The 21722-nt window shown below is 42.5% G+C and overlaps 1 protein-coding gene across 11 annotated transcripts in view; it reads left to right on the forward strand.

Moving 5' to 3' along the window:
- Nucleotides 1–4673: 4673 nt before the first annotated feature.
- The window catches only part of LOC100563080 (potassium voltage-gated channel subfamily A member 1), a 40396-nt gene continuing 23347 nt past the window's right edge, over nucleotides 4674–21722 (forward strand). For 6 of the 11 annotated variants that reach the window (XM_062982012.1, XM_062982013.1, XM_062982016.1 and 3 more), the window contains exons 1-2: nucleotides 4674–5491; nucleotides 6177–21535. In XM_062982012.1, coding sequence (XP_062838082.1) covers nucleotides 6806–8290 — 1485 coding nt within the window. In that variant the 5' untranslated portion in view covers nucleotides 4674–5491; nucleotides 6177–6805 and the 3' untranslated portion in view covers nucleotides 8291–21535. The remainder of the gene's footprint in view (nucleotides 5492–6176; nucleotides 21536–21722) is intronic. The other 5 variants (XM_062982015.1, XM_062982018.1, XM_062982019.1 and 2 more) reach the window with 2 other exon arrangements.

Here is a 21722-nt window from a genome sequence, read left to right on the forward strand (position 1 = left end):
CCGACTCTGGGGGTTGGTGCTTATCTCCATTTCTAAGCCGAAGAGCCAGCATTGTCCCTAGACATCTCCAAGGTCATGTGGCCAGCATGACTGCATGGAATGTCATTACCTTCCTGCCAGAGCGGTATCTATTGATCTACTCACATTTATATGTTTTTGAACTGCTAGGTTGGCAGAAGCTGGAGCTAATAGCTAATAGTTCACTCTACAACCAGGATTCAAACTGCCAACCTTTCAATCAGCAAGTTCAGCAGCTCAGCGGTTTAATCCGCTGTGCCACCAGGGGCTCCAGGTCTACACTCAGATATGTGTCTACAGTGTATATGAGTCTACCATATAATCTAGTTCAAAGCAGATAATCTGGATTTTATATAACAGCATAGATCCAGCCTCAGAGTATCCCCCCAACTTTGTTTGTCTCAATTTAAGGGTCTTAAAGTGCTCTGCAATGTGCATTTGCAGCATGCATTGTATAAACACTGAACTATCAAATTGTCTTAAACTGCATTACATAGTGCATGTAGATGTGCTCCCAGACCTGGAAAGTACCTACCTTATGCAGCCTATGAGCTACACTTTATTCATCCATTCCCTAGTCATGGATGACAACCACCATTCCATTCCCTATCAATCTCCTGCTCTGTCCTGCCATGCCCTGGACACAATATTTTTAAATAACAAATGAACTAATTCTAATCTAATTAATTAAACAATTATTTCTTTACTAGAGCTTGCGGTAATAAATTAATTCTACAATTTCTAACCTTTTATGTAATGTAATTCATTTCCAAAGGTAATGTTCCAAGATGCACCTAGCACTGCAAAGCTACTTTGAGTCTCCTTGTGAAGAGAAAAAGCAGAGTATAAATAAACATAAAAATACAAAGTAACAAAATTTGAAAATCTGTTCCTGGTTTGTTAGTGTCATTTCCCCTTTAATTGTGTGGTACTTACTTTGAAAGTACTGTAGCTGTTATACTCCAGAAACTTTGGTTTTGTGGCTACCACAAACTATGTGGAATTGGTTGAGACTCAAGATATTCATTGAAAAACTATAGCAAAACATGCTGTAGGGTGTCCCGCAAAAACAAAGTTTTTGCAGTTTAATAAACTTTTCCATGATTTTATGATAGAATTAATTAGAAAATGACATTTATAACCCAGAAAAAAAATTGTGTTACATAGTGTAATAATAATAAACCTAAAAATGTTGAAAACCGTGCAGGAAAGCCTGCTGGGTGGGGAAAGAAAAATGGAATTGGAGAAAGAGAAAAATATGGCAAAAAGAGAAACAAAGAATGGCAGGGGGTTGGACTGGATGACCATTATGGTCATTTCCAATTCTATGATTTCATGAAGTGAGCCTTTGGGATTCTTTTCCTATTCATTCCAGCTTCTGTCCCAATTCCGCTTTCATGCCCCCGTTATCTGCAGGAAACAGGGGAGATCTGGGGGAACCGCTTCTCACCCAGGGGAAGGGAAGACAGTCCTTTTCCCCACCACAAATGGCACTTGCTTGTGGATCATGGGTTAGCAGTGATTCTCAAACTGTGGTTCCCCAGGTGTTTTGGCTTTCAACTCCCAGAAATCCTAACAGCTGGTAAATTGGGTGGGTTTTCTGGGAGTTGTAGGACAAAACACCTGGAGACCCACAGATTGAAAACCACTGGGTTAGGGGACTGCTGTTGTGATAGAGAGGCACACACTCATTCCCATCCTAGAGGACGAATAGCAAGCCAGCGTCCAATGAGTTTAGGGAAATTATACAAGGTACATGTTACACTTTCCCCTGTAAAGTGCAGTTATGGATAAAGCCTTCCTTTACATACCTCTGGAGTTCTCTATTGATCCGTGCATATGCATTCCCAACTATATCCCCAGTGCCGGGTTTCCCATTGTGCTTATTAGGTGTGCATAAGCACAGGGCCACGTTGGATAGAGGAGCATCTTCCTGACAAAAAAACTCCCAATTTAGGATGGATTTTGCTTATGCGGTGCAATTCTGTATCTGAAGGCGTTCTTTTTCAGAGCAATTCCAGGCATAACGATGGAGTTGATGGTCTATGGGAGTGTGCCAAAAAGGAAGCAGTGTAGGCCTCCTTCAGGATCCAAGGAAGGGCCTTATGACTTAACTCACACAGGACCTCATTTACCCTCCATCCAGTACTGAACTCACACTGTCTTTAAACCACCAATGTGCAGGAGGGTCATGGAGGGATACTTCATAAAAGAAGGTGTCACAGAATTTCGCTCGCACTGGGCTGCAATTTGTCTTCCTTAGGCAATCACTCGTTGTCTGAGTATGATGGCCTTCCAAGTGCAGCATCCTGGTGGCGGATACGTAGGTGACTCTGGAACCCTATTCTTGATGCACATGTTCTTCCACAGTGAGGGCATCTGTTTCCAGGTGGAAGGCAGTCCTGGTCAGCGTTGGCTTGACACACCTTCCTCTTGGCACGTTTCTCCCTTTTGCCCTCCATTCGTGCCTCTTCAAATTCCACAGCACTGTAGGCCAGGGCTTCCCAGTTCTCAGTGTCTATGCCACAGTTTTTTAGGTTGTCTTTAAGCCCATCTTTAAATCTCTTTTCCTGTCCACCAACATACCGTTTTCTGTTCTTGAGCTGAGAATAGAGTAACTGATTTTGAGAGACAGTGATCGGACTTTCGGACAACATGGCCAGTCCAGTGGAGTTGATGGTGTAGAAGCACTGCTTCAGAGCTGGTGGTCTTTGCTTCTTCCAGCACACTGACATTTGTCTGCTTGTCTTCCCAAGACATTTGCAGGATTTTTCAGAGGCAACGCTGATGGAATTCTTCCAGCTGAGTGTGTCATCTGTAGACAGTCTACATTTCGCAGGCGTAGAGCAGGGTTGGGGGGACAATAGCTTTATAAACAAGCACCTTGGTATCCCTACGGATGTCCTGATCCTCAAACACACTGCTTCATTTGGAAAAATGCTGCACTCACAGAGCTCAGGTGCTGTTGTATTTCAGAGTCAATGTTGACTTTTGTGGAGAGGTGGCTGCCAAAGTAGTAGAAATGACAGGGCCGGTTAAACGTAGAGGCGACTGAAAGGCGCGCGCCGATAGGGGCGCTGTCGAGGCGTCGACACCGCCCCTGTAGCGCCGCCGGTGCCGCCACGTCGCCGCTGTTGGCGCGGGGCTTCAATTGCTCATGCCCACGCGAGCGATCGAAGCTCCGCACCAACCTGCACAGCACCATCGCCCAAAATGGCCGATGGTGCTGTACGCAGGCACCCATTTCGCCCGAGGTGCTGTACGCCTTATGTCACCGCGCGAGGGAGCGAGCAACCTCCCTGCACTGGGCCTGACCTCCGGCCCGCGGGGCCAGCGACCCCCCCGCACTGGGCCCGACCTCTGGCCCACACTGGGCCCGCCTTCCTGATGTTTCGCCCACATCCGTTGGAAAACTAGGCAAGTGGGGTTTGTATATCCGTGGAATAATTTCCAGGGTGGGAGAAAGTACTCTTGTCTGCTTGAGGCAAGTGTGGATGTTGCAGTTGGCCACCTTGATTAGCTTTGAATGGCCTTGCAGCTTCAAAGCCTGGCTGCTTCCTGCCTGGGGGATCCTTTGTTGGGAGGTGTTAGCTGGCCTGATTGTTTCATGTCTGGAATTCCCCTATTTTTGAGTGTTTTTTTTACTGTCCTGATTTCTTTTTTATTTCCCATACTTGTGTCCCGCCCTTCTCACCCCGAAGGTGTGTGTGTGTGGGGGGGGGGGGTTGCCAAAATTCTGTTCGCCTACACTTGAAAATTACGTTGGGCCGGCTCTGGGAAATGGTCAACATTTTCTAACGTTACACCATTAAGCTGTATTTCTGGACTTGCAGAGGGATTGGCTGGTGCCTGCTGGAAGAGCACTTTGGTTTTCTGGGGTGTTCAGCGAGAGGCCGAGCTTCTCGTATGCTTTGTCCTCCATCCAACACTGAACATTCCGACTGCACTGAATCTGTTGCGATGCTGTGATGCGCCACAGGGGTATGGGGAGCTCACACAATGAGTAACGGTGAATGGTAAAGGCATTCTCTCCAGCGGGGTCACTTCTCCAAAGGAAGATCCGTTTAATTAAAAGCAAACAGAACTCGGGATGGTGATTAGGAGGGGCTGAGAGGGAGGAATCCAACCCAGTTACCTCTTTTCCAGGCAAGCCCTATATCCCAGGATCATATCCCAGGATCAGCAACTGGGATATAGGGCTCTAATAAAAGAGAATAGCCCCACAGGAGGACTATGTGTGCCCTGTGCTGACAAGTGCGGCAGCTCCTGGCCGCTGCTCCGTGAGCTCCATCTCCCTTTTGCTCTGCAAACTCCCCCACCTTGGCCCCTTTTCCGGCCAAGTTCCTGGGGGCGGAGGGAAGGTGTTTTGCTGCAGGCAGGCAGGCAGGCAGGCCGGCCTCTCGCTCTGCGTCTCCTCCCGTCCCTCCTGAGAGACTGCAAAGGAAGTGCGGCGGGGAAAAAAGGGCAAGGCAAGAGCTTTGGTCCAGTTCAGTCCCGCATCTTGGCCTGCCTGCTTCCAACCAATGGGGGAGCTTTGTTTGAAGGAAGGGGAGGAGGCCCTAGCGACCCCTTTGATATGAAGGTGGAGGGCTGCTTGCAAGCAAAGGTGGGACAAGGCTGGGCTTTGGGCGGGAAAGAAACTAGGGAGGGGGAAAGGTGCGCCTCGCTCTGCGCGCGCCTTCCCCATCCCCTCAGCTTCTTGGCGGGAAAGGCACCTCGCTCTGCGCGCGCCTTCCCCCCCCCCTCCCCTCAGCTTCTTGCCCTCGGTTGTCCCGAGAGGGAGAAGGGTTACACATAAGGGGGGGGGGGGGAGGCAATGCGACTGCGCAGGGGCTTTGCAGCGAGGAGGGCGCCCGCCTGCATTGCGTCGGCTGGACTGAGGACCCGGCTGGGTTCCAACGCTCCTCCTTCAAAAAGAGGAAAAGCAACGTGGGCTCTCGAGCCGGCCCAGGTGCCCCTGAGAGGCGGGAAGGGGCTCGGCACGCGCCGCCCCTCCATCCCTCCCTGCCTGCGGCCCCGCCCCCCCTCCTCCTCCCTCCGCGCGCCGCCTTGCCTTGCACCAAAGAGCGCTCGGGTTTCTGCTGAGGCTGCAGCGCAGGAGGGAGGCAATGAGGGAGGCAGGGGCGGCTCGCGCCCGACTGTCCCGAGCCCCGCCCCCCGCGCGCTGCCCCGAGTAGCCGCAGAGGAGGCTGCTGTGCCTGCGGGAGGGGGAGGGGGGCGCCTCGGAGCCCCTCTCAGGGATCCCTCCGTCTTGTCCTCTCTCCCTCGGATGAATATTTCAGCGTGGCACCGGCCTGCCCTGTAAAACGATCCGCATCTTCCTCCTCTTCCTCCTTCTCCTCCTCCTCGGAAGGGCTGCGGCGGCGTTGGAGGAGGAGGTCTGCTGCTGCTGCTGCTGCTGCCGCGCTGCGGATGCTGCTGCTGCAAAAGCCGGAGCAGCGCCTTGACGCAGTCTGGCCGGCTCCAGCTCCAGGTAAGGAAGGGTTGAGCCTCCTGGGAAGAAGGTTATCCTCGCCTCTGCGTCGCGGTGCTTTCCAGAGCCCTTTCCTCCCTGATATTGCGGATAGTTTGGGAACCTCATAATAGTATCCCCCCTTCTTTCAACCTCCTTGGCTGTGCATGAGCGGAAGACTGCCTGCCATATATATATATATATTCTGCATGTCTTGGACCCATACAACTTGAAACCGTTTCTTGCCTGTGCAAAGCATGAAGTTCCTTTCCCTCTTCAGCAAAGAGACCCAGAAGTTAGCATACTGGGGAAAACTGGTCTTTCCAAAACCCCCACCAAAAAAAAACTATATTATATGAGCAGCAAGTTTTCTCTACTAGTGTTTTTAAATTTGTATTATTTTGAGTATGTTATATGTGTTGACAGGGGCTGTTGTTATAATTGTATGTGACTTGTTTTATACTTCTGTGTCTTTTTTACCTGCTGTATGTTTTTGTAAGCTAACCCAAGTCTCTTGGAGGAGATGGTGGCGGGATATAAATAAAGTTTATTATTATTATTGGGTTCCGTCCAAGAAAGAACTGCATGCAATGTCTCCTTCCTGGCATGGAAAAGTGCCTGAGTGGTTATGGCAGTCGGTTTTGTGTTTTTGGCAGCAGGAGAGACCTTCCCTTTTTTTATGGATATGCTTCTTGTCCCCTTACAGTACGAACCAGTTGCCTGAAGTGAGCTTTATTTTTTTATATATATAAATCACTATCATAAAGTGGAAGAGGCCAATCCAGAGCGAGAAAGAGAGAGAGAGAAGTCGGTGGATAGTGCTGAGTCGACATTTCAACCAACTCTGGTACCCGGCGCTCTGTTTATGTCTTCGTCTGTATTGAGGGAAAGTTTGCGACAGTAGCCGCAATACAGCAGCAGCAGCAGCAGCATGGTCACACCTGGGAGTGAAATGAAGGATCTGTGCTGAAAGCCAGAAGCGGATCCATGATGTTTGTGCTGATCCCGCGGCCCTCCCTTTGTTCTTAAGTGCAACCAGGTACAGTTTGTCCCCTTCCCCGTCCCCTCCTTCCCAAGTGATCCTCACCCAACATTCTTTCTTTTTCCCAGTCGTGATGCCCTTCAGTCCATTCCTCCTTCTTTACCCTTGAGTTCCCCAACCTTGATGTCCACCCTCTTTGAAACAGGAGACCAAAGAAAGGCGGTCTTCACCACTTTATTTCCGCATATCAAGCCTTCTCTGTTCTTCATGCTTCAGCTCTGGCAGCTTTTTGTTTTGGATCCCGTCTCCTTCTATATCTTACCAGCTTTGTAGTTGTTTTTTCCACTTCCACCATGACTGTCATGGCTGGGGATCACATGGATGAGACGTCTGCTTTGCCGGGCCACCTTCAGGACAGCTATAGGCCCGGGACTCACGACGACCACGAATGCTGTGAGAGAGTTGTGATCAACATTGCGGGCCTGAGATTTGAAACCCAGCTGAAAACCCTGGCCCAGTTTCCCAATACTTTGCTGGGGAACCCAAAGAAGCGCATGCAGTATTTTGACCCGTTGCGGAATGAATACTTTTTTGACCGGAACCGGCCCAGTTTTGATGCCATCCTCTATTATTACCAGTCTGGGGGGCGGCTCCGCAGGCCGGTCAACGTGCCCTTAGAAATGTTCACCGAGGAGATCAAGTTCTACGAACTGGGAGAGGAGGCCATGGAGAAATTCCGGGAAGATGAAGGGTTCATTAAAGAGGAAGAGAGGCCGTTGCCTGATAAGGAATATCAAAGGCAAGTATGGCTCCTCTTTGAATATCCTGAGAGCTCTGGGCCCGCCCGGGTCATTGCAATAGTCTCTGTCATGGTGATCTTAATCTCCATAGTGATATTTTGTCTGGAAACTTTGCCAGCCCTGAAAGACCAGGACAGGGAATATACAGGACCCCTAAACCGCAGTGACAATTCCACCATTTATTACAAGTCCAATATCTTTACTGATCCCTTCTTTATTGTGGAGACACTCTGCATCATTTGGTTTTCCTTTGAATTGGTGGTGCGCTTTTTTGCCTGCCCCAGCAAAGCCGAGTTCTTCAAGAATATCATGAACTTCATTGACATAGTGGCCATCATCCCGTATTTCATCACTCTGGGCACAGAGATGGCTGAGCAGAAGGGGCCCCCAAAGGGGGAGCAAGCCACCTCTCTGGCCATCCTCAGAGTCATCAGATTGGTAAGAGTCTTTAGAATCTTCAAACTCTCAAGACATTCTAAGGGCCTTCAGATCCTGGGACAGACCCTCAAAGCGAGCATGAGGGAGTTAGGCTTACTAATCTTTTTCCTCTTCATTGGGGTGATTTTGTTCTCCAGCGCGGTGTATTTTGCTGAGGCTGAAGAACCTGAAACTCATTTCGACAGCATCCCTGATGCTTTCTGGTGGGCAGTGGTATCCATGACCACTGTAGGATATGGTGACATGTACCCTGTGACAATTGGAGGCAAAATCGTGGGCTCCTTGTGTGCCATTGCTGGTGTGCTGACAATTGCCCTGCCTGTACCTGTCATTGTGTCCAACTTCAACTACTTCTACCACCGAGAAACAGAAGGGGAAGAACAGGCTCAGTTACTTAGAGTTAGCTCTCCTAATTTAGCCTCTGACAGTGATCTGAGTCGCCGTAGCTCCTCCACAGTCAGCAAATCTGAGTACATGGAGATTGAAGAGGATATGAATAATAGTATAGACAATTTTAGAGAGGCAAACCTCAGAACTGGCAACTATACCATAGCCAACCAAAACTGTGTTAATAAAAGCAAGCTGCTTACTGATGTTTAAAAACATGTAGTAAAGGAAACATGGCAGCTTGAAGACTTTTAATGACTGGCAGACACACTTCATAGATGCTTTATGAATAGCCTTTGAATGCTTTACCTCGTAAATGCATTGTTGCATTGCGAATTCTTGCTCAGTGATTCAAGAAGCTTTCATGATCCATGAAAGAAATCCACTTTTTGTTTGTTTTCAATGAATATTTTCCAGTTGGTATGAACAGTTAACTATAATTCTTTGGATTAGTCTAGTTATAAATAAGAATTGTATGCTTCTAGCGCTAGTCATTTTGCCATTACTTTTCGTTGTTTAATTTAATTTGAAAATTCAAAGAGAACTCTTACAAATATTTAAAATATGCATGGATGGGTGGGGGTGGGCCTACAACAAAAACACTGCACAATGCATCCAAGAAATTGCATCCAAACAATATTCATCCTAATGTGCAGTAAGTATTTGCCACTGTTTAGACTGACTGACATGTATTTCCTTCTTTTGTGAAAGGTTTTGTAGTTTGATCTACAAATCCACACACAGCACCTTATAAAAATATTCCAGGTCTTTTGATTTTGCTGAATACACTTTTTAAATTGAACAGTTATTCTCTATGGATTTGGGGGGTGGGAAGGTGGAGGGAAACAACATCTGCAATGCTGCTAAGATTTATTAAGTGCAGATGGTTTTAATGTATTTTTTTCCATTCTCCAAAACTGGATGCAAACCTTTTTAGCTCCTTTGTTGCAAGATAGCACAATAGAATTTAATATAAGCATGTTTGACTTTGATACTATCTATTTTATAACTGCATGCCTTGAAACATTACCTCAGACAATAGGGGATAAGCTTTTGTTTGAACTATTTTTTTCTTTGAAATAGGCCCTTTTTATTTCAATTTGCATTCACCAAAAGTGCACTCCTTTTTATTTATTAAGTATTGGATTATTATCTTAAAGTACTGTATTTAAGTGCATATGTCAAATGGGAACAATAATTTTGGAGATCAAAGCATGCTAAAATATTCAGCGTTATGGCCTATTTGACTAAAGTGTAGCTCTAATTAATGCATGATTTCAGTAATTTAAGAAAAATTGCTTGTTGGGACGGAGGGCCAGGAATGAGAGCAATTTGACGATTTTCCTGTGTTCCACAGGAAAATGAGTTGGCTTCTGTCTAGTCCTTGTTAGAAAGTAAGATAGCCCATCCCTTAAAGGGACATTTATATGAAAAATTAACAATTTAAATTTATATATAGCAATGTCTAAATATTCTGTATCTCTTAGAAAAGAGAAAAAGATGCAGAAGCATGCCTTTTGGTGCATTCTTAGAATGTAAAATGAAACTTGCCTATTATATGCATCCAAATTACAGCCCAGTTCTTGTGCAGTCATTTGAACCTTAGAAATTTTGTATTCCCTTAGGATTCTCTGAAGAGACTTAACCAGTTGATTTTAGATAGTTGCTTAGTGCCTTTATCCTTAACAGCCACTGAACTGCTGAAAGTGCCTCTATGAAAAGAGCTGATCCCAAGTAGGCATGGATGAGTCAGCTGGACCATGTCAGGACTCTGCTGTTCCTAATGCAGGCACCACAGAAGGAGCAAGGGAGGGGGGGGCAACAACAACGAAGACAATATGCAAAGCAAAGAGGCAGAAGAAGAGGGCAGAAACCACTAGCACTCATGCACCCTCAGTTTCCTTCGGTGCTTTCCCCCTCTACAGCAGAGTGATATTGCAACCTAGCCTTTGCCTTTACCAAATACGTTGCAATCATAAGTATGCAGAATGTAACCAGTTTGCTTGTAGAGACTCTACTAACCTCCGTATTCTGGACTGGGCAATGGGGAGACAGTACGGAGCTGGGCCGCCCTTCCTTCAGGATGGCTGTTTGGCAGCCCATCTCCAAACACAAGAGGATGGAAAGGCCATCATTGACAGCAGGAGTGCAGTGAGCCAGGATAGATGGGTACTCGGAACTGCTCCGATTCCATTTAGAGGTCTTTGCCTTTCCAGCCAAGCACTTGAGCTTGTCCTCCTATTCTAATCTTTACAGAGCCCTTTGATTTTAAAATCTGAATTCTCCCACCCGCTGTAATATTACTCCTCATACTGTTCTGGTTTGTTGAATTGTGTCATAGTCTGCAAATAAGCTACTGTTGAAACTACAAGCCACTCAAGTCAATCAGGGTGCATCAACACTTGACACCACTTTAATTGCAATGTTACAGAATCCAGGGAGTTGTAGTTTGGTATTATTTGGCAGAGAAGGTTTAAGGCCTTGTAAAAACTACAACTGCTATGATTCCCTAGCATTGAGGCATAGCAGTTTAAGTGGTGTCCACTGTTTTCTACAGTGTAGAATTGTATCCTATGTCAGTTTTAACTGATGCAGATAGACATCTTTTTATTTTTAAACTTCACAGGGGAATATAATTTCTTGACACTTAACTTGTGATCTGTTGTTTTCAGACCTTTTTGCCCCTTTGATGTATAAACTCCAGGTCTCCTTCTATTCCACAATGTCTGTTCTCCATGACTACTGTTATATAGAATATTAAACTGGAAACAAGAACATTAATTCCGCAGTTTTGAACAAATATGATATGCCAGATACACAGAAGATGCAATTTTATGGCATTTATTATCCCAAATGACATGAAATATTTGCCAAGGGCAAAATAATTTCAAATATTAATTGCAAACCTTATATTTAAAGACCCATTGTACATGGCCATACAGTTCCATTTAGTCATCATTTCCCAGTGCTAGACCTGATGGCCTGACCAATACTTCCCAAATTTCAAATTTTAGGAACATCACAACAAATAATTAACTGGTGTGAAGGTTATCTCAGCAATTGTGCCCTCAGTGCCAAGTGGGGTGGCTGATTAGGAGGTGCCATGTGAGATAGGATGAGGCCTCAATTGGGCAGCTTGGTAAGTTTATGTACGAATTAATTGGATTGCCCACACCTTAATTTATCTGCTGGACTGATCTGTATTCTGCATGTTTAAGAGAAAGTACTGCATGTAGTGGTTCGATTTATGGCTCCCCTTCCTTTGCTTTTGACAGGGTTGGGCAAATCTTTAGGGCTCGGGTGGGTGTCTTGGGGAATATGACAATTGCTTACTCATTTATAGTTCACAACAAAGGAACTAGGTAAATATTGAGTCAGGGATAACTTCATGTAGCATAGGCATGTATTTCTTCCAGGAAATTTTTTGCTCCCGTTAAAAATCAAATTCATTGCTTTGCACTCTACTAATGAAATATCTTTGTAGGCCTGAAGGTGCACTAAACTACTACCAAACAAACTTTGGTTGTTTTTTCTAATGTTTCTTTTTGCCATACTTCTTTCTGACGATTGATAATCCCAAAAAAGTAGGTGTGCGAGCTAGCCCCTGTAAAATTAGGCGCGCAATGGATGTGGCCAATCGTCATGGGGAGGACATGCCTCATACATTTGCTGGCGTATTGGCAAATGCAATGACTCCACCTTTGATGTATTCTCATGGCTTGTAACATTGCTCAGATACATTCAGCACTCCACAAGGTGAGAATCGGATTAGCAGATTGTTTGAAGAACATCCATTTTACAAGGCTTGGTGAAATTTCCTTAACCTTGGTGCAGAGGTATCTTTACCACAAGGGGATATGGTGCTCAGCTCATGCAATTTGAAGCACAATTCACTGAGAATTTCTCTTACAGGAGCCTCATAGAAGTGAGCAAGAAAGGCACAACAGCACCGTATTGTTCTTGTGCAGCTCCTCTTCATTTCAGGGTGGCTTAATGGGGAGGGAGGTGCTATTTGGATTTTCTGCCTCAGGTACCAAAATGGGGTGGCTCTTCATTGACATCATAGAAACCAAATATCACTTGGACCATATCAGAGAAATGGAATCTAGGCCCTTTTCCAGGAATACAATATGTTATTTTTTTAAAAGAAGAAGCAACAATGTGCACGAACATTCTGTTCTATAATCATATCTGTTTGCCAAACAATAGTTTTTTCTAGACAATAATCTTGCATAACATATATAAGCATAAAAATGATGTGGGTTTCATATGGAAGGTAACGTAAAGATAAATGATGTAACTCCATCTACAATTAGTGCAGACCAGGCCAAACAGTATTCCTGATACAGTAGAATATATCAATGTTATTATATATAAGAACTAAGAAAGTAATGTTGCACTGTGTCACAGCTCTTTTAACAATCAGAAAGCAAATGTAAATGCAATGGAATTTTAGTGAATTCTTTTATTTTCCCATTGCATTTATTTTATTATATTATACACTATTATGGCACTGAAGGTTTTCTTCACTTCTTGTAAAGGTGATATACAAATAAAGAGGGCACTGTGTGATTGGTTTCAGTATATTCAATTCAAATCCAGTAGTGTTTGGCTTGGCCTTGTCTTCTTGTAGAATAGGGGTGCAGATTGACAATTGTTGAAGGCTTGGGGGGGGGGGGGGACATATCTCCTTAGGAGACTTTGGTAAGCAGCGCCCTCATCACACAGTTCATTGCAAACACAAACAGAATTGTGCCCAAATGTCTTCCAATGCCAGATGCTAGGATATGACCCCTGCCGCCCCCTAAGAGCCACAAGCATGGCATAGGGCCTGGCTGAAGCTTATGGGCCACACTTTGTCTAATTCTGATGTAGATAAAGTGACCCCACTATCCTGTTCTATGCTCCCAGTGGTACAACTGGGACCGGAGCGCTTGGACCGCCACACTCCTTATATAGCAGAAACCCTGGGCAGTGTCTCTGGGAGGCACCATCCTGGAATTCTCCCTGGCGTTGAAGGTCTAGTTCTTATTGAGGGCTGCACCCCTTCAGAATACAGGTCAATGCTTATTCAACTGAATGCTCCCAAAGTCACATGTACTTGGAAAATTAGCTTGTTAGGGGTCACATTTCTAACCTAACCTTCACCTTGAAACAGTAGTTTGCTCTACTCAGGGACTTTTTCTTATGAAACTGAGAAACACTGAAAGACATTGATCGTGGTTAGTACCCATCTATCATCTGAAACCAAGGGCCATTTTACAATTATAGCACTATGACTCCAGTTGAACTTCCATGGCTGCATCTTGTGGTGGGTTGTGGATTGGGCAAGCACTAGAACTCACTTCCTGAGAATTCTTAAGTTCCCCTCCAACTGCAAATCCCAGGATTCCTTAGACTGCAACCCATGACAGTTACAGTGAAACCACAGTACTGGATTTATTAATCCAGTGAGAGCTAGACTGTTTTCTATAAGAATGGAAATAATATTTTGAAATACTTGAAAAAATATTGGATAATGTGTTTTTTGAGTGCTGGGAAATCAATGAGAAAATCCAAAACCCGAGAGAATCTTCGCAGTTCAGGATTTATTCTATGATTGTGTTGTACAGAAACCAGCATATTCTGCACAGAAAACAGCCTTTTCAACACAGAAATATTAATTCATGCACAGAGAATGCTGTTTTCCTGTGCAGAAAATGCTGCTTTCTATGCAAATCAATCATGTTCAAATTGTATACAGAATTAACCACCAGTTACAGCATTTTCTGCATAGAAATCATCCTTTTATGCACAAGAATTAATTTTGAAATATTATTTGCCACGCGGAAGTGGCTGTTACCTATGTAGAAAATGCAGATTTCTGCACAAACAACCACATGGGGCTTTTTTCATAGAATAAGTCTTAAATTGTGAATACCTTTGAAAATTCATGGTGTTTAAAGACTTTCTCTCAGAAGAAAATTGCTGAAATCACTCGTTGCTGCCTGTGGAAAAAATCTTAGTGGACAGGGTCTTGGAGTAGAAAAACCTGCATTCAGCCATGAGATTCCTCTACTTTTAATTTAATGGCACAATCCACGGAAAGTTTTTGCCTGTTATTTTGTTTTCCTGTGGTCAAAGTCTCCTGCTTCAGAGATATTCAGTACAAATCCCAGGCAGCCTGTAGATGTCCAAGTAGGTTTTATTTGTCCATTTCATGTAAGGACCTACAATATTTTTAACTGTCACTGGAGTAATCTCTCCCTTAAAACTTAATACTGGGTTTTAAGTCTTGCCTTGATTATTTAGCTGTTCAAATAGATACAGCTCTCCGCAGACAACCAAGCAAGACTATGCTAAGAACCGATCCTTGTTCAGACAGCATGTGGCAACAGGCGAGTGAAGCAGTTTCACTATTGCATTTACTTCTAAAGTCTTGTCTGCAGACAATCAGACATTCATTCATTACCTTGGGGTTATTGATTTAATGCTGGCTGGTTTTTTTATTTTTAAAAAATAGCTGCGATTACAAAGTATACTGTGCAATTTCAAAATGATACAGATGATTCCCAGGGTACTTTTTTCAATGTTCTGATGTTAAACTGTGCAAATCCTGGAAGTGTTCACAATTGCATTTATATTTCATAAAGTTTAAGTCAACACATGAGAAATGTACCCACAAAGCTGAGAAGTATGGTTTTAATCATGAAGTGACTGTTAAAAACTCAACACAGTTTTGTGGCATTGTTGGCAATGAGCAAAAAAAATGAAACCCCACTTTCTTACTTTACCTTTTTAGGGGCCATTTAAATCAATGGGCCATTTGAACAGAAAGTTCTATTGTACGTCTGGAAAGGATGAGTGTGAAATTTATTGTGAAATGTCCTGAAGTAGAATTAATCTAAACTTATTAGGTTATTTTATTTGACTATTTTAAATGTTTTTGTAACTACTTTTGTTTCTCTGAAATGCTCAGTGATGTATCAGTAAGGCCAGAATTCTATCATTATAATTTCTACAAATGGCATGCCTTGCTTTTTTTTTTTTTAATTTGGATTTTTAATTCCAATTGGGAAAACAAACCTATTGATCCCTATGTTGAACAGTTCTTCAGCCTGTGATTTACTACTTTCAGTCTCTTCTGTCAGGCCTCTACTGTCATGCGGATACAACTGAATTCTTTGGAGACATATTTATTGTTGATTACATGGGTCTTTCAATGGCATTTCTATAATATGATTGGAGTCTAATGTATAGTTTACTTTTATACAAAAGTTTTAAAAAGATATTTTTATGACTAAATTCAACAAGGAAAAATTAAAACTTAATTTTCCTTTCCGAGGACCTTGGTTTGAAACTGTGTAAATAACAGCTGTGCATAGGAATGTATATGGATATTAATTTTTTTAAACATACCTCTAATTTGAATGATCCAACATTAGTCTTAAATGAGGTCATGGAATGGTTATTCTCAGAACAGCGCACCACCAGGACAAAAAACCATTGAAGCTGATATGGGTCTATCGATTTTCATAATTTTTAAATTGCTTACATTTTTGAGTTAAGTATTTGATTGTCATATTACAACTGATCTGTCTGAATCATCACTTAAATGGTTTTGTTTTTGTCCATTTTAAAGACAGAGAATGTTATGAGTTATATGTAAAACATATAATGTGCATAGTTTCTTCTATGCAGTTTTACTTGCTTCTGTCACCTCTATCATCTGTTCATATTTGGCATCTATTAAAGATAATTTTTAAGGATCTTACTCAGGAATACTGTGACTGATTTATTGTCTGTTCTTCTGTCCCTTCCGGAGAGCTTCACTGAGAAATATGGGGAGTGTGTGGATGGCAGAAGGATGTCCAGGAGAGCAGGAGGTAGACCTTCAGTTGGTATTGAACCAAAGAAATCTGGGTAATAGGTAATGAACAGATGGAAGCGTCGGTGGGGGGGGGGGGGGGGGAGAGGAAAGCATTGGCAGAAAGAAGAGCTGAGTGTGGCTTAAGTCTGTAGAGATTTGGTGTCATATGTTCATCTTTGGCTATAGTGCTGTTGTGAAGAAGGAAGAATTAGCTCCCTTCCCTGTCCCCAGTTTTTCCTATTCTGACATAAAGTTGACTACACCAGAATAAGTTATTAATCAAGCTGAGGAGAATATTGAATAGTTTGTTGTAATCAAATAATTAATTTGTGTGTGTATGATGTTTTTTCTATTAGTGTGATAATATAGTTATGGGATAGGATATAGATTGCCTGGTGTTCCTTATAGCCTTAAATGTCTTGGAATAAGTCTGCTTGAAGTTTAAAGATCTCATCACACTAGATCAGTGGTTCTCATCCTGTGGGTCCCCAGATGTTTTGGCCTTCAACTCCTAGAAATCCTAACAGCTGGTAAACAGGCTGGGATTTCTGGGAGTTGTAGGCCAAAACACCTGGGGACCCACAGGTTGAGAACCACTGCACTAGAGCATCTATCCGCTTTAAATCTGATTGCTGCCTCCAGTGGAATTCTGGGGTTTGTAGTTTAAGGGAAGGGCCTTTAAATTGCTCAGCCAGCTAGGTCCTGGGCCTCACTAAACTACAAACCACAAAATTCTACAGGAGGCAACAACTGGATTTAAAGTGGATAGATGCTCAGGTATGGTGCGGTACTAATAGACAGGCAATAGGTGACAAAGTTAAAATAGTTTTTGCGTGTTCCACCAAAGATACAGATGGGATACTTGTTCTTGAGCCAAATGGCACTTAAATTTCAACCCCTTTTGAACTCTGTTCTGTTGATGCAAGCAATGGGTCTGTTCTCCTGTCGATTGGGTTGCAACTGACTGATATTTCCACCCCCTCCTACAAGCTGTCACTGGCGCGACAGTCAGAAGAAGCCAGATCCCTCTCCCGATTTCCCCTCAATCACTCATGGGAAGAGTGGTATGGAAACATGGCTATGCTGTATTTTAAATGACAGAAGAACAGACCCTGCATCACTTCGCAGTGGCTGATTCCCAGAATTTCAGGATTGGCAAACTTTTACAATCCTTACATACTCCCCCACACTATTGAATACATAAGAAATTGTGAAAGTGACTCTGTTACAAATGCATAACTCTAGGTGAAAATTTCAAATTATGGAAGAACTCATTCAACCATCACTGGTTAAGTTACCCCTTAGGCTCATCATGAATTAGCAGATGATTGCTTCGCAGTTAGCAGAGATCGCGTCCTACCAGTTCCATTGGCCACCACTGACATGTAAGTAGTATTCCTGTTTTTAAAAACATTCTAATAGAAACTATTTTTCTATTGTTATGAGCTGTAAGATTAATTGTCCTGTTTACTTCTGTGTACAAGTAATAGGTTTACTGCAATAGTTAAAACAGCTAATTCAGTATGTTTAAAACTGCAGCCTGCCCTGAAATCCAATCGAACCTTCAGGCAACCAGGTACAACTAGTGACTCTTGATAGGTCTCCATCTAAATACAGGTATTTAGCAAATGTAGTGAGGTCTGGTTGATACTCATCTATATCTGTACTAGCTGTGCAAATTATTCACATTCTAAAAAGGCACATGAATAAAGAAATGCATATTTCAATTGAGATTTCTGCTGCTAGGTCAGGCTGATGCATAAATAATGGAAAACCCTGTATGATTGTTTTAAAGAGTCTAACACTTCAATGGTTAAAGTTTGTTGTGCTACTGTCAGCACATTGGACAATGTTTTATTCATGAATATTTTACAGTAGCATCTCTGGTACTTGGTAAAATTTAAAGGAAAGGTTATTGAGTAGCATGTTTTATGTGTTCCTGCTTTACATGTCTGAATTCACTCATAATGTCTTGATTTGGCTCTTAGTAAGAAACACAGCAAGATAGTCAATTGTTCAAATGGTCACTTGCTCCAGACTCCAGCCTGTTGAAAGGGTTCTGCAGGAAGTGACTGTGGAGCTGTTTTGCCCCATGGTGGCCTCCCTTTTCTCGCTGTCATGCTCTTCTGCTTAAACTTTGGGAGCAAGCAAAACTAATTTAAAAAGACAATTAATTACCTTTCACAAATAACAGAATAATACATTAACTTTCAAAAATGAGCCTCCAGAGCCCTGTCATCCATCTGTTTCATTGCCCAACAACCTGGTTTCTCTGTATTGGAGTGTGTTTTTCCAAAGTCCTCCAGGTTTCTATGATCTTCTCTAAATCCAAGGTCAAGCACATTCAGCTTAAGCCACTACAGCACTATGTTTCTATCCCCAGGCTAAGACATCAGCTTTGCAAGAGTGTCACCTCACTTTTCATATTGCCATGATTCCCAGCTGTCCATAAAGGTCCGTTTGAGTTTCTGACCATTGTTGTCACCTCTGTTGATGTCAGAATGAGACAAGAGAGAGGATTGCCTCTTTCTGATGTCAGCAGAGGCACCCCCAATGGCCAGGAGCTTGGATGGCGCTCTGTAGTCAATGGGAAGTGACAGTGGTGACTTAGGACAAGCTATCCCCTTCCCCTGTGCTATTTAGCATAGGGAGCGGGTGATGGCACTGTGTCTGGACAGTGGCTCAGGCCAAATTGGACCTGGGACAGTTGTCCAGACTGCCACACAGTCCTGGGATATTCCAGAATTTCCAGCAAACTCTGAAGTATGCCTTGACTTTGCCCTCCAAAACACAATACTCACTAGAAATCAGCAAATATCGTGGGGACGGGATATAACAAGTGTTATAACACATACACTTTTTAAATTGCAGATACAACAGGTAGGAACAGAGGGAGACAAAAATGTTTATGTTGGTACCCGTTGTACTTTCATAATATTTATTCATTAAATCCTTTATTTATTTTCTTGTCCCCTTCTGCAAAAGCTCTGATAGCCAAAGGATACTAAGTAGATTAATTAGCAAGGGGTTGTTTTTCTTTTTTTTTTTAACACAAAAGCCTCAGTGATCAAGAATATATAACTGTAAAATATATCCATAGGCTTGTTACAGCCACATTTAACTTACCCTGACTCTTGCTCAGATGTGGAATGTATGTATAAAACTGGAAACCTGTTCAGTATGAAGGAAAGGACAAGATAAAATTATAAATACTGTATCATTTCATTTTCTTCTCTTTTTTGGCTGGAGTTCTGTTTGATGTATTCCTTATCCAGACTCAAGGTAAGACAACAGGATGCTATTTTGTGTTTGTGGTTGCTGCTACCATATGACGATGTTTGTCTCCCAGTTTCTCTCCTTTTAAGTTACTAAACTTTTTTGGTTGATTTTATTTCCTAAATATTGATTGCATGAGCTGCTTTCTAGAAGATAAAAACATGTTTAAATATTACAGGAACTATTGTTACATTACTCTGTCTATTTCTCATTTTTGTATGTCTGCTATATTCTTAGGGCTTTAGAGATACAATAAATGGAAAAGTAAAATATTTGAATGAAACAGATTATCTTACTTCTAGGTGCAGGATGAAAACAATGAACAAAGTTTTGGTAGACATGAACATTGTTAAATTTCTGTTGATTTTTTAAAGTGTTTTGTCCAACCAGGAATCTCTAAATTAGTCTGAATTTTTGAGACAGCTGTTTAACCAGATGAGTTGTCAAAACCCTTTGGGTTTGATTAAATCTTCTTGAATATTTTAAGAGAGAAGTGGTATCAAATATTGGAGGAGAAATTGTTTTAAGTAATATTCAGTTGCATTTCTGTTCTTAAAATATCTACATATTGAACATATATTAGAACATAGTTTTTATCGGTACTTTCCAGTACAAAAGGAAAATATATTTATTGGTTTTGATATTTTAAAGCAGTATTTAGAGGTATAACAAAATGATTTCCAGTGGGGCAGACAACAGTATAAAAGATTTCTATGCAAGATAAAGAGATAGATTCCAGCAACACCTTTGACTGCATTTAATGAGATACTGTGGTACACTCCAAAGAAGCAGCTGTTAGCCTCTTAGAGCATAAAAAGAAAGGAGAAGAGGGGGAAAAGAAAGCAAGACTAACTGGTTTTTATTTTAGCATGAGCTTTTTGTGGATACTGCTCTGATATATAACCTATTATCCAGAAAATAGGCTATTGCCAGGAGATAACATGGAAATCCATGCTAGTTTCTCATTAGAAAGAGGTTCAGACAAGGCTGCATTTTATCACCTGTTTAATTTATATGCAGAACATATCTTAGAGAAAACAAAATTTGACACAGAAAAGGGGGGCATGAAAACGGAGGGAAGGGACATAAACAATGTAAGATATAGAGATGATACCATATTATTTTCACAAAATTGCAGATTGTGAACAACCATTCATGAAGTTAAGAAAGGAAGTGCAAAAGCAGCTTGGTATTAAGTAGACAAACATAATGATCACAATTTACATAACTCAGGTCAGTCTCTAGGAAGAAAAAAGGTGAGATGTGATTTGTGGGTCATCCTTGACTTAACATTTTAAAGTCTTGCGTAGTAACTTCTATTTGTTTTTGGCTGTATCCTCTCCCTGACCACATGGTTTGAAGGGGGCAGTGATTCTTCTATGTCACTGACATGCTTAGGGGTGGAACTGGAAGATGATAATTCTGCCTAACTACCTAGCCTTCAATCTCTGGCTCTGAGGGCCAATAGCACACGTCTTGCAAGACTTAAACAGGACCCCCACTATCAAACAAGGTCAACAGGCATTTTGTTAAGTTGTTTTGAGGGAGAAGCCTAGAGTTCTGGTATCTACTTAAGACTGCCTAACATGGATGGCGAGGAAACTGTTGGAACCACCTGCGAAGCTGTGGTATGTTTGTGTTCTTGTTGGAGGATATGGGTGACACCTGCAGCAGATTCAAGTTGACTGTTTTTTTTTTTGGAAAGAAAGATCTAGAAAGCTAAGGCCTGAGTATTTAGTTATCAGCATTTTAGGAAACTTGGAATTTTCATGGAAGAACAAACGGGATGTGTCTGAGGAGAGGGTCAGTTCTTAAAAACAGGAGCTAGATATTTGGAAGAATGTCTAATGTCTAACAGACATAGAAGGATTAGGGATTTGAAGCTGCAGAATCATTTTTAGGATCTCCCTTAAACAGCAACAAGAGCATCAGTGTCGGTCCTAAGACAATGTGCAAGTGATCTTGGAAGATTCAGCATACAGAGTGCCCCCTGCTAGTCCTCAGAAGAGACGTGGAGTAGTGGCAGGGAACTCCCTGCTGAGGGAACAGAAGTAAAGATTTGTGGGCCTGATAGGATGACATCCTGCAGCAAAAATGCATGAAGTAACTAACAGAATCTTGTCAAGCCTACCATTACCCCTTTCTCTTAGTCCATGTGGGAAGTAATGACATTGTTCTCAGCATATCAGAAGGCATTATGCGATTCTGGATAGGAAGATGAAAGTCCTTCATGCGTAGATTATTTTGTTTCTCCTCCCAACAGATGAACACTGCTCTATAAGGGAAGATGCCACCAGGAAAGATTGGATGATACTTCTTGGATGATACTTCTGGTATGTGATGGGCTGCACTTCACAGCAATTTCTAGAAACTATTTTCCAAAAGTTTTACAGATTTGATCTGGAGGGCTTTAAACTGGGTTACGCCTGGGTAAGAGTTCATCATGTGTTAGAGAAAATAGCATAATAGTACTATAGTGAATAGTACCCAACATTAGGAGAAAAAAAAACTTAGAGCAGC

The sequence above is a fragment of the Anolis carolinensis genome, chromosome 5 (assembly GCF_035594765.1).
Source record: "Anolis carolinensis isolate JA03-04 chromosome 5, rAnoCar3.1.pri, whole genome shotgun sequence".
Lineage (NCBI taxonomy): Eukaryota > Metazoa > Chordata > Lepidosauria > Squamata > Dactyloidae > Anolis > Anolis carolinensis.